This window comes from Anopheles funestus, chromosome 2RL (genome assembly GCF_943734845.2).
Source record: "Anopheles funestus chromosome 2RL, idAnoFuneDA-416_04, whole genome shotgun sequence".
Lineage (NCBI taxonomy): Eukaryota > Metazoa > Arthropoda > Insecta > Diptera > Culicidae > Anopheles > Anopheles funestus.
Genome location: NC_064598.1, coordinates 76,427,438 through 76,440,007, shown reverse-complemented (window position 1 = coordinate 76,440,007; position 12,570 = coordinate 76,427,438). Strand labels below are relative to the sequence as shown.

At 41.7% G+C, this 12,570-nt stretch overlaps 3 protein-coding genes across 3 annotated transcripts; 1 reads left to right on the top strand and 2 right to left on the bottom strand.

Annotated features, from left to right (window-relative positions):
- Window positions 1–5,975: 5,975 nt before the first annotated feature.
- On the bottom strand, window positions 5,976–8,442 carry LOC125763941 (tRNA-specific adenosine deaminase 1). Its single transcript, XM_049427681.1, has 2 exons — window positions 7,474–8,442; window positions 5,976–6,469 (listed from the first exon to the last, which is right to left on the bottom strand). Exons 1-2 carry the CDS (start codon window positions 8,430–8,432, stop codon window positions 6,046–6,048), a joined length of 1,383 nt encoding a protein of 460 aa, XP_049283638.1. The 5' UTR covers window positions 8,433–8,442; the 3' UTR covers window positions 5,976–6,045.
- Window positions 8,443–8,649: 207 nt separating this feature from the next.
- Window positions 8,650–10,440, bottom strand: LOC125763963 (aldose reductase A-like). Its single transcript, XM_049427706.1, has 6 exons — window positions 10,117–10,440; window positions 9,741–9,821; window positions 9,534–9,641; window positions 9,332–9,445; window positions 9,091–9,263; window positions 8,650–9,013 (listed from the first exon to the last, which is right to left on the bottom strand). The coding sequence occupies exons 1-6, from the start codon at window positions 10,247–10,249 to the stop codon at window positions 8,663–8,665; spliced, it is 960 nt and encodes a 319-aa protein (XP_049283663.1). The 5' UTR covers window positions 10,250–10,440; the 3' UTR covers window positions 8,650–8,662.
- Window positions 10,441–10,791: 351 nt separating this feature from the next.
- On the top strand, window positions 10,792–12,560 carry LOC125763962 (zinc transporter ZIP9). The gene is made up of 2 exons (XM_049427705.1): window positions 10,792–11,165; window positions 11,232–12,560. The coding sequence occupies exons 1-2, from the start codon at window positions 11,070–11,072 to the stop codon at window positions 12,096–12,098; spliced, it is 963 nt and encodes a 320-aa protein (XP_049283662.1). The 5' UTR covers window positions 10,792–11,069; the 3' UTR covers window positions 12,099–12,560.
- Window positions 12,561–12,570: the final 10 nt, after the last annotated feature.

Sequence of the window (12,570 nt, the reverse complement as noted above, 5' to 3'; positions counted from 1 at the left end):
TAAACAATGCCCAAGGTTGATCGATTGCTGGGCTTTATCGCATATCTATACCGGCACACGTCAACATCTCGTCACACCAAACTGAATGCACTTGGAACCAAACCAAATAAAGATAAAATTAAGTAAGCCTGGCTGAGCCCAAAACGTGTACAAAAAAACCAAATAAAAAAAAGGAACACATCTCAACCCACACACTAGCCGACAAATGTTTCATCATCATCATCATCATCGAAACCACTCTCGTGTCGAGTCTGTGTCTTGTCAAGTTGAAGCAATCATGCTACGTTTGGTACCGTCGCTGCCGCTCTGCATGATCCATCCCAAAGGAGGAGGAAATCTTGTTCCTCCCTAAAACACAACACAACACCATCACACAAAAGTGCACACATAATCGAACATTAATACCATATCCGGATCCTTTTCATCATTCTCGAACGTTTTGCATGAAGTAGCAACATTTGTACCCAAAAACCGAACTCTGCTCCTCATTCCACCTGTCGTGCCTAATCCCCCTTCCTCCCACTGCACCACTAAGCTACCGATAAATGATTTAATCTTAATCTCATACTTCAGAGTGTGCCCAACCGACAGTGAGGCGATGAAGATTTATCGCATTATGGTGAGTATTAAGTGACTTGGGGGCATAAAACAAAAACCCCCATAATCACCGTACAGGCAGGCTGGTGTAAGTGGCAGGCAGTACAATGATCGTGCGAAAACAAAACAAAAAAAAAACGCACAAAATCACTACCGCCAGATGATTCCGGATGAAAGTTCGCTTACAAAAGCAAGACCACTATCAGTGGTCCCGGTGGGTGCGCCCGTAATTAACAACACACATTATGGTTTGCCCTTGACATTAGTTTTCGTACGCATCACGCAAAATCCGTTTAATGAGTTGTTTGTTTCGGGAGGGGAACGAGACAAAAAAACGTTAGTATGAAACCATATTGCAGCACGCAATGATTTACAGATTTATTATCGCACTTTTAAGATTGGTACAATTTAAGTAAATGTTTGAAAAAAATTTTGACACACGAAAGTAAAAAACAATTATTTTCTTTTATAAATCATAGTTAAAGCGTATTAAAATGAATATCTAGAGCAATATTAACGTCCGCCTCCATTAACCTCATGCGTATAAAACACCAGGCGTCTCCATTACATTCGAACAAATAAAACACCAGGCGTCTCCATTACCTTCGAGCAAATAAAACACCAGGCGTCTCCATTTAGTGGCATGTTTGATACTATGTTGAATATTTGATTTTTATTTTGTTTAAGAGTGTAAACAGCTTTAATAAGAACTTATTTCTGATTTATTGAAACAAAACGTTTAACACGTACCAGCAACACATGACAATACGTGGTAGAAATATATCTACGTATACAGAAAAAGAAATTAAAACTCTGTCTTAATTCTTAATTCTTTTTTTCTGTCTGTCTCGGTGTCTTTAAAGCATCGTGGTAAATGAGAATTTATTTTTAATTAAAAAGTTTATACATAAAATCAAACAATACATCCGACGAAAATCCAATAGAAGCATAGGATTAACTGATAAAAAAAAACCTTTTAATTTTAGCTGATTTTTTTCACTAAAACGCATTTTATCGTTTGGAAACCAAGCTTGTAAGACAAGAGGAAATATATATACCGTGACAAAAGACTCTGATCGCGTGTAAAATATGTACAAAGACGATGGATGGAAAATAAAAAGAATGTCCATCTTGAGTATATAGCTTCGAATGGCTCACACGAGACAGGAAGGAAGCAGTAAATGAAACGGCACCATATGTTGTTAAGTGTATCATTTTCCGCTACTACTGACCGAAACAATGTTGGTTGTACTTCAGTCTACAAAGTTAAAATGTAGCCTTAAAATCAGCATCCATTCGTATCGATTGGTTTGTTGCGTTTGAGCTTTTATTAGAAAATAATTGCAGCACTACTTTTGGTGCATTTCATTCAACGGCCATTTACTGCTTTACTCTAACACACAAAAAAGCGTGTAGAAATAAATAATTCATCGAAATCAAAATCCATCGTAATACTTGGTGCAACAAATATAGCAAACTGCACTACACTTTCCCGGTACGAACCATCTGGTGCCCAGCCAGGAATGGATTATCGGGTCGAGATTTTGCACTCGATGAGCGTAATTTCATGATAATTTTATGGTAATGGTAAACGGATAAAGCCTTTCACCGTGCGAGGCAAACGGATGGTAGCTTCTGCTAGAGGTTTGAAGTTTCAACACACACTCTGTATTCAGCTTCGTGGTCACACCTTCCGCTGCGCTTCGTCCACTTCGACTATTCGTCCACAAAAGCTCCCAGCAAACTGTTTCCACGTGCTCCAAGTGGAGTTCCTTTCGGAGGAGTATCGCACACAGCTCTTGTTGGGAGGATTTTTGATCAAAGGAAGTGGACTGAAGTGATGCTTATAACGCTACCATCACCTTCACCATCGACCATTACTACTTCATGCCCTGGTGTAATTCCAACACACACACATACACACAGGCAAGCCATTTTTGATTATTTCCTTAACCCGCAGGACCTTCGGCGGGTGTTCGTGTATTCCTAGAAGGATACACAATAACGAGCGTACCGGCTTCAACGACACGGGAAACGAGTTAAGAAAACTCGGAAACAACCCCGGAACCCGGTACCGTGGCGTGGAAAAGTGCTTAACCCAGCCAACCGGATCGTACGTTCCTTTCTGCCCGAGCACGTAATGTGTTGTAATGCGAAAAAAAACGGGGGAGCAATTGCATTTTCCGGTCAAATAAACAACTGCCGGAAACGATGCCGCATCGATGAATGTAAAGCAGGCAGTTGGCCACGTTTGGGCAATGGAACGGGGTCGGGCCGGCATTGGTCCGCTTTCGTAATCCTTACAAGTCCTTAGTAGCTTGAGAAAAGCAACTGTGGCAAAATGAATAAGCTCACAGGGCCAATAACAGTTGCACGAGCTGGCACGAAAGGCAGAAACCCACAGATTGCATTACGGATCAAATCCCTCCGCTCAACACGGAAAATCGAAAGCCCGGCCAAACGACAGCGGCAACGCAAAAGAATGCTGCACAACAATCGATTGTTGTTCGATGGAACGCACTAACGAGACTAACAATTTTGCGGTTTTGCCGACTTCCGTTTGACTTCCTTTAAATTGGTAGTCTTTCTTTTTTTTTTTCTTTCTCTCTCTCTTTGGTCTTCTACCCGTTTGAGGCAAAAAGGCGATTTTTATTCTTATGCGCGCGGAATCTGATACGTAACGATTGCACTATTACGCGCTCAAGTTGCAGACGCCGAACAGTTACCACCAAAAGACTTCAAACCGATACCCGTTTCCCGATCCTGGTTACGATTACAAAGCAAAACGATCCGATTGAGTTTTTTTCGCCATACGAACCAGCGCTACCATACCGATTGGTAAGGGAAGGTTTAAGGCGATGAAGAAAATTGCACCATTCCCGGATGTATCCCGGGTGTTTCCCGGCGACCATCGTAACGATACGGGGCGAATAGTGAACTATATGTCGAAACGCGATTCATTCGGTAGGGACCGTTTTGTGCCTTTTATTTCGATGAGCTAAGCGCAATCGAAACTACAATCTAGCCAGGTCTTGATTGCTAATATAACACATAAACAGTGGTCTCGTTACGCGTTCAGGTACAATGGTTGAACAAGTAGTAGAGAAAAAAAAGGTACAGACGAAATACAACATAATTCATGTTGAATTTGCAATAAAAACAGCTAGTGCAGAAAATTTCCAATGTTTTAAAGTGTTCGTAAGCGTAAGACTTTGTTAAACAAAAAAGAAACGTTTTTAGTGTATTGCTTTATAAGTTTGAGACAAATCTTTCTGGTGGAACTAATAGATAATAAACTGAAGATTGTAACGTTTCGGACCTATACTAAGATGTGAAGGACAGATGATATTACAGCGCTCCTATAGCTCTTGTTTCTGGGAAGAACTTTCCGACGTTTGGACGGTTTATTTGGATAGAGGTAGAATAAGGTGAGCATATTCTTCGAAAAGCTTAAGAATAACAACTGCACCAGCTGATTTTGTTTCTTGTCGTATCCTATTTTTACTCCGACATTCTGCTACTCATCAATTCCGTTTGTAACTCCATATTGCTATGCAGTAGCCTTTTTATTTTCAAATTAAGTTTTCCATCCAAAAGCTTACGCCATCCTGAGTCGTTAGACATGTGGTTGCGAGAAATAACCAACTATTCTGGCATAAATTTGGATTGAAATCAGCGATAAACAATTAAAAGATTTTCTTACAGCAAAATAAAAAAATGTAGAATATATGTAGAAGGTTCATATAAAATAAAACTATTCCGCCTACATTTATGCAATTCGCAAGACAAAATACAATTTAGTAGCAAGTTGTGTCTTATAACAAAGCTTTCATCAATGAAGAACCTAGAACAAAAATAAAGAACAAATTTCTTTTAACAGTTAATTTTAAAATTGACAAAAAATTAACAGGAATTTTAAAGTAATAGAAACCTTAAGCAAATGGGGAAATTTCGTATAATAATTTCAAGCAAGTTAAAAAGTAATAAAAACAAGCAAATGTATCATTAGCAACAATAGAACCGCACATTCTTATCGCACTGTTGCAACACACTGTTTGATTTTGTTCTTTTTAAAGCGCACGTTAAAAAGCTCGACATTCTCCCAAAACAATCCTAACTGGATGACATACCGGACGACACCTTCTGCTGCGACGGTAAATCGGTATGCTTCTTCGGCGCACGACGACGAGGTCAGCCACATAAAGCAACGGTTATCTGCCCAATTGCAAGCTGTTTACCACTGCAGTAGTAAGCGAAGCGACACGTACAGAATATGTGAAATGTGTACACACACAGCTGTGGCAAAAATTCGTCTCGTATGACCTCACACACACACACACCGGACGCAATTCAAACAACAGTCACAAAAGCCACAGTGCATATACCGGGTTGGAATGAATGAAAATAAAAATGCAAACAGCAAATGTTCCAACCGGCTGCACCGAAATGGTTTCCATTGTGGAAGAAAGAAAATTCCAGGAAGAAAGAAAACACCCGGCAGATATCATACAATGAAATGTTAGCACACTAGGTAGTTGAGAACAGAACTTTAATTCAATTCACTACTCAACAATAAAAAAAAAACACCAGATTGTTTAAGTTTACTCAAAAATAAACAAAAAGCATTGTTGTATAATTCCGTTTTAAAAATCATATACACAGTTTCAAAACAATTTAAAGTGCCCTTGTAGCACACAAAGCTAGAAAGAAATCTGCACCCGATCACATTTCTTCTTCACCCATTTCCATTCCGAGAAGAAGAAGCCAATTAAACACAACACCGAGAGCGTAAAACGTAAAGGGACACCGAGCTTAACCGAGTTTTTAGTGCCATAGTGTGTGTGTGTTTTCCCTTTATATTATCCCTACGACATTGTCTAAAACCATTTGTCTACACTCGTACGAAACACGAGCCAAACAATGAACGTTCCCGAAAAAAAAGGATGCCAGCATGGAAAGCTATTATTCTCACCGGGAGAAGTCCCAAGCACCGATGGAGGTTTCTTGTTGCAGACAGTTGATGCTGGGTATTGTGTGGATTGTCTATGCTGCACGGTTCAGTCAATTTACCGGTTGTCTGCTTCTTGTGCCGTGCCAACAAATCGGTGGCTTGGGAACTGAGGGATATATGAAGGATAGTGATAAAAAAAATCCTGTGTAGGTAGTTGGAGGTGTTGATGCAGTATTATAAAAAATAGAACGTTTTGTTGAAGTTTTTTACACTGAAGAAGACGATTTTTTTTATTTTTACTAAGAATTTATGTACTTCAATTTTATTGAAGAAGGATTAAATTAAGTTAAAGAGTCATCATTATTAACCTCGCTCTAAAGCGAAACAAATCTTATACTTTCAATATTCTTCTTCATGAACAAAAGTGTCTGATTTTTTAAAGCATTTTTTATAAAATTAACTAAATAACTACCGCGTGACAACAAACAACACATTACCTACACCCCTACGTCCGCATCGACGAAAAACTGTCCTAAATTCTCTGGCTTTACCGTCCACTGGCCAAACATACTGTTTCGCACTAAATCCCACTGATTCGCATATTCCACCGATGTTGCTTTAGCGCTCATGTAAGAAAGTTTGGCAATATTTGGAATCCTTTCAGCAGCCACCGTTTCACTACCTTTCGGTTGAACGATTGCACCGGGATGCGTTACGCTGGACTCGTTTCCCTCAGGCATGGTGGTCGGAACTAAATTATGCAGCGCGTCTCGTGTGTTGCTGGCTGCAACGGTACGCCCGTACGTTAGTGCGAAACGGTTAAATAATTCGATTTTAGAAATCTGCAAACGAGCTGCCGGTGTGGCAAGTTTGCGCTTCGTTACTCCATGCCGCCGACCTGCTACTTCCACCTCGTGCGATCTGCAATGCGAACAGAAGAAAGTGAAGCGTAAATAAAAATAATGATGCTAAAGCGAACAGTTAATTGCATAAAGTGAATCAAATTATTAAATGTGAAACGAAGGGGAGAATTATAAGAACAGTAAAGCACAAAAGGAAAGAGAGAGTAAAAAAATATTAAGCGGAAAAATAAAGAAAATAAAAGATTTAAAAATCAAAGGAAAAAAAAACAAATAAATAAGCAGAACGCAACAAAATGTTGTCCATGATAAATATCTATCGTTTGCTCTAACATGGTGCAAGGTAGGTGACTATTTCCCAAGCAAATTTTCCCGAGCAAATTGTACTTGACACCACCGCCATAGGAAACACGCCCTATTCCCTCCGGCATGGCAAAAAAGTAATTGCAATCGTGCAAGAAATAATTATTTATGTGTCGTTCTTCCTTCTCGCTAACTAATTCCCCTTCGGCAAAGCCAAGGAAAGGGTAATTGACACGCTGCAATCGAGACGCATTTCGTGCACGAAGGGTTTTACAAAACCATGAAGCTAGCGAAAGAACACAACATACGAAACAGAACCGAATCGGCATCGCCTCCGGAGGTGAGTGGTTTGAGTGTTAAGATGGGTTTGTGTAATTCTTAATGCAATGGAACACTGCATAAGAACATGCAATGCAGTATAATCTGCACCGAAGAAGGTAAAATAACGAACGGAAACGAAATGGTGCCCCGTAATTATGGTGAAAATGTGTAATTAAATTACTGCCTCGGTTTCTTTTGCGTGCATCGTTCGTATCGCGATCGAATGTATGCGTGAATCAAAACGATTTTTGTGCTTTAAGTTAGTTTACACGTTTTTTTATACAATTTTAATGTTTAGACGATGATGCATAATTGAACAAAGTGACAGAATATGAAATCTCGCCTAAACACGCGAACCATACTTTTTATTTAGTTAGACAAAAGTTAATGATTTAGTTAAAAAGAAATAAAGAAAAAAGATTAATCTTCTTCAACACTTACCTGTTCGCAACATCGCACCAAACAACGCCACACGGTGACGGTTGATACTTTCCACCATCTATAGAAAGCGGTCGATTTTTCCGAAACCGAAACATTCGCCCATTGTTTGCCACAGAAACCACCGGCCGACATCGACGAAACGGTTGTTTCAGCAAGCTTTCCATCTGCTCCGCCCATCGATCGAAACGGCCCCAAATCGCACGTTCCATTGCCACTGCTGAGTGATCCGTTCCGTCACATAGCACCACACTTGCCAGATAGATTGGCCGTTCTAGCAACAGCATTAACAAGCTGCCCTGCACACCGAGCACGTTCCAGCGGGCCAACTTATCGCTGCAGGAAACGGAAAGCGTTCGAACGCCTCGGCCCGGTTTCGTTCGTACCGGTCCGACTGTTTGCGCCATTAGGTCACCGTGCTCTTCCGACTGTAGCAGTTTACCACCCGTCATCCCGACCGTCGTTCCATCAACGCTTTGTTCCATTCGTGCCTTTTTCGGTGGTTGTGGCAACATTTCATCGTGCTCGATGTCGAAAATACTTGCATCACCGCATGGACTGTGGGTGGTAAAGAAATGAAACAAATGGCCATCCTTTAAGGTAAATTTGTCCCTTTCCAAGCTTTGCCATGCCACGAATATGCTTTCCTTCGCTCCATCCAGGGCATTTTCGATTTGTTCGTGCAAATAGCGCAGAAATGCACGGCGCGCTAACACTTCCGCGTGGCTATCGTTCACACGATCGCCCCGAGTGGTAAGTTCGTTGCCTGCCAAACATTTCGTACCGGTAGCTAAAGCGACCACACGAATTTCGCTCGCGTCTGTTTGCGGTTTCATCCGTTCCAGCACAATCGCCGAAAGAATGGTCCATTCGAACGTTTCGTTTGGTTTGCCACTTTTCGGAAGGCTTTCAAACTTTGCCAAACATTCAGCAGCGATACGGTTGGCTAAATTGTTTTCCATTTTCTTTTAACGTTTATCCTGCTTGCAGAAACACTTTAGATTGCTTATTTCCTACCCAATATACAACCACCAAAGTTAAGCTACGTAACGTTAACCAGCATGTGATTCAGAATTAAAATTTGTCAATAGAATCTAAAAATCATTCTTAAAAATTCCTTACGAATAAAGGCACAAACACACACACCACAAAGTCGCTGAACAAAAGCTGGCACATTTCGCGATTTTAACTTCTATACGACCGTCTCCGGATTCCAAGCAAACTTATGACCAACGTTGTTTTGCAGCTCGTTCAATTGTTTCATCTCCTTTGCTGGAATTTCAAACTCCAGTGCTAGATTTTCCTCAATATGCTCGCGGGAACGTGCTTTCGGCAGAATGCCGATATTCTGCTGTACCGCCCAACGCAACAGCACTTGGGCGGGTGTTTTTTGAAGACCGCTTGCCACAGCTTTCACCGTTTCGTCGTTTCGCAGCTCGCTCGTGTTGGATGATCCGAGGGAAGAATATGCTTGCAGAAAGATTCGCTCTTTGCGGCAAAATTCAAGTAATTCCGATTGATAGTAATACGGGTGCCACTCAACCTGTTGGCGGCGGAAAAAAAAAGAAAAAAAACCCAATTAATCTTTGCCATCTTCCATTTCAATCTCTTTCCCCGTACCTGGTTAACCGAAGGGATGACCCCATTGCAATATGCCATCATTTCCTTCAAATGCTTCACGGTGTAGTTTGATACACCGATCGATCTGAGATATCCGCCTTTCTGCATCTTGCACAACGCTTTCCAAGTTTCCTTCCGATACTTTACATTATCCGGATGGGTCACTTGCATACCTAACCAGGACAATATAATGCGTAGAAAAATCGCCATTCGGTTAGCAAAACATAATCAAACCACTCACCACTTACACCGGGCCAGTGGATAAGGTACAAGTCGAGATAATCGGTTTGCAAGTTGGCAAGCGACCGTCGAACCATTTGTTCTACAAATCCTTCATCCTTTCCCGCTTGAGAAACTGGTGAAAGAAAAATCGTTCATCAATAAAAGTGTCTCGATAAGGGGGGGTGGGTGGAGCGTAACACTGGACCCCAACAATTACTTACTCAGCTTCGAGGTGATGAAGATGTCTTCACGCTTCAGATTGTACTTCGGTAGCAACGTTTTCAGCGCACTGCCAATGTATTCCTCGTTGCGATAAACGACCGCAGTATCTGTGTATCGTGTGTGAGACAAACAAACAAAACAAGGTGGTACCTTTATGCAAATTCCTTCGCACACATATCACCATCACCGTCCGTTTCCATACGAACCAATGTGTCGATAACCGGCGCCGAGAGCATAATCCAGCACTTGGTAAATTAGCTCCTGACCGTGGATTTGGAAAGTGCCAACTAAAATGGAAAGCAAGAACATGCATCTCGTCTTACAAAATCATTACAATTTGGGTGCGCTTCAAAACTGCGGCTTTTTGGGGTGTTGAAAAAAGATAACAACAGGATTGAAGCATTTAAAAGAGCTTTCGTTACCGTACGGGGAAAGAGGTGAACCCAGAATTCAAATTTGATCTTATGAATAAGTAATGACCCGGTAGAACAATCCATCGAAAGGGGCAACGATACCTTAGCATGCCGATGTATTGACCACCAGCTGACGATGATTTCAAACTCATGGGAAAGGAATACTTACAACCAATCAGTGGAATGTTGTGCCCCGTGTTCAACTCGAACGTTTTATCCATCATCGCAAGAGTTTGTTTTAAGCACCGTGTAACTATACTGTACGGCTTGCAAATTACACCAAAAATGTGCAACTTTCTCATTCAAGCACCACTGCCGGTCAACACGGAATCGTTCAAAAACCAAAACCATAACATCATGCAAAGTGGGCTAGCTCCGGGCGAACTGCCATGACATTTTAGCGAATATTTTAATAAACACGATATCTTATCGCACGTACAAACTTATCATACTATAGAATATGTAAAATTTAACTGAAATTATGCAAAATTACGAATAGTTATAGCCATATGAAGTTCTACACAATAATCCACCGGTATGTTTAAAGAAAACTCGACTAAGCGACCTTAATTCAAGCAAGGAATGACACACGTATAGTAAACAAACCAATCGTGTTCTTTTTGCCGACCGGCAGAAAAGCACATACATTTATATCATTTTTAAGATAAACTAAACGAAATAATTGAAATACAATTTATTCTTATTAGTTCTTTACAAAAAGTTTAAAAACAAAGAAAAACGACGAATTGTCAAGCTTGCCTTTGAGAATTGAAATCAAACGGGCAATGTGTCAAAACAGGTGTGCGTACAAAACAGGAAGAAAGGAAAGAAGGGAAGAAAAACACCTAAACAAGCAAAACATTCCCATCGAAAGCAAGTGGCCGCCACAGCATAGGACACGTCGATCAACTGTGCATATAAACAAAAACGAAAAGTAGTCGCTTCCGCTCGTTTCCACTTGTTTGGGGGGTTTTGGGCCCTTGTGTAATCATGTCTGGTCAGCAGTAATAGAAGCCGTGTCATCAATTTTTGATGGTTTCCCCTCTTTCCGTAGCATCGATTTTTGCTACCGCACAATTTTCTGTAAAACGAGAAAGCACAAAAGCATAAAATATCGTCAGAATGGATGAAACAGCGATGTTGTTCGCGCTGGTTATCGTGATGTTGGTCGGGTCCTACCTGGCCGGAAACATTCCCCTTATAATGTCACTGTCGGAGGTAAGATAGCATGTTTATGTTATTTACTATACTGTGAGGTTGATAATTATTGTGCTTTACTTTTAGGAAAAGTTAAAGAATGTGTCCATATTCGGAGCAGGTTTGCTGGTTGGTACGGCTCTGACCGTTATTATACCCGAAGGAATCCGATCTCTGTACGATGAAAGATCATTAGAACAGGCAGCCAAAGGGCCCGGAACATCATCTGGTCTGCCGGTAGACGAGCACAAGCACGAGCACAGCAACGATGAGCATTCCGCTACGATAGGCCTGTCCCTGGTGCTTGGATTCGTGTTCATGATGCTCGTGGATCAGGTGTCCTCACGGCGTACGGAAGGTTCGAGCGAACGTAATCTTACTGCCACAATTGGACTGGTGGTACACGCCGCTGCGGATGGTGTGGCCCTCGGAGCGGCCGCCACCACAAGCCACTCGGATGTGGAGATCATTGTGTTCCTCGCCATTATGTTACACAAAGCACCGGCAGCATTCGGACTGGTGAGCTTTCTGCTACACGAGGGTGTTGAGCGAGACCGGATTCGAAAGCACCTCCTCATCTTTGCCCTTGCCGCACCGGCACTGACCCTTCTGACATACTTTGGCATCGGAAGCGAACAGAAGGAAACGCTCGAATCGCTCAATGCGACCGGAATTGCAATGCTGTTTTCGGCTGGAACCTTCCTGTATGTGGCCACTGTGCACGTCCTGCCAGAGCTAACGCATCGTAGTGACCATGGACACGGGCACAGCCACGCGCATCACCACGGAAACTACAGTTTGCTGGAGCAGCAACCACCAAGCTCATCGGCCGCCGTCAGTGGGAAACCGTCCCCATCGTCAGGTGGTCCGGGTGGACTGAAAAACTACGAGCTGGGTCTACTTATACTTGGTGCTTTGGCACCATTATTCTTAACGCTAGGTCACCATCACTAGTGCCGTGTGCCGGTGGAGAGTGCTCGACCTTTTAAAACATTTGCCAAATTCGTCAAACCGCCGTCGTTTTCGTACCAAGTCGAAAGTGGGTTCGTAAAGTAGTGGGTGCGGAAAGTGTCGCACACAAAACATCGTGTTAGTTCGCGGCATTTGTAAATGTTTTGTTTCTTCTATTGTGATTCATGTTTTATTACAACTTTCAGTTCGTAATATTCCTCCTTCCAACAGGCAATGTGCTAGCAAGTATGGTATTAGTTGTAACGACAGTAGCAATAACTACGAGATTGTTTGTATAAGTGCGAAAATTGGTTGCGTTTAGCTTCATTTAAAGTGTCTCGTTAAACGCATTTATTTTTCATTCTTCTTTCCTAAACGGGTTCGTTCGCATAGGCTTCTGAAATTGTAGTACTAGACGATCAAAACAATAACAATCAATAAAACATTCGAACAAACATTATCAAATTCTCCTTGA

Excerpts from the sequence above, each read along its gene's own strand:
- LOC125763941 (XM_049427681.1), bottom strand. The coding sequence starts at position 8,432 with ATGGAAAACAATTTAGCCAACCGTATCGCTGCTGAATGTTTGGCAAAG. Across the intron at positions 6,470-7,473 it reads TGGTGCGATGTTGCGAACAG|ATCGCACGAGGTGGAAGTAG; the intron begins GTAAGTGTTGAA and ends TTCGCATTGCAG.
- LOC125763963 (XM_049427706.1), bottom strand. The coding sequence starts at position 10,249 with ATGAGAAAGTTGCACATTTTTGGTGTAATTTGCAAGCCGTACAGTATA. Across the intron at positions 9,822-10,116 it reads CAACATTCCACTGATTGGTT|TTGGCACTTTCCAAATCCAC; the intron begins GTAAGTATTCCT and ends TTTCCATTTTAG. Across the intron at positions 9,446-9,533 it reads CTTCATCACCTCGAAGCTGA|TTTCTCAAGCGGGAAAGGAT; the intron begins GTAAGTAATTGT and ends TTCTTTCACCAG.
- LOC125763962 (XM_049427705.1), top strand. The coding sequence starts at position 11,070 with ATGGATGAAACAGCGATGTTGTTCGCGCTGGTTATCGTGATGTTGGTC. Across the intron at positions 11,166-11,231 it reads TTATAATGTCACTGTCGGAG|GAAAAGTTAAAGAATGTGTC; the intron begins GTAAGATAGCAT and ends CTTTACTTTTAG.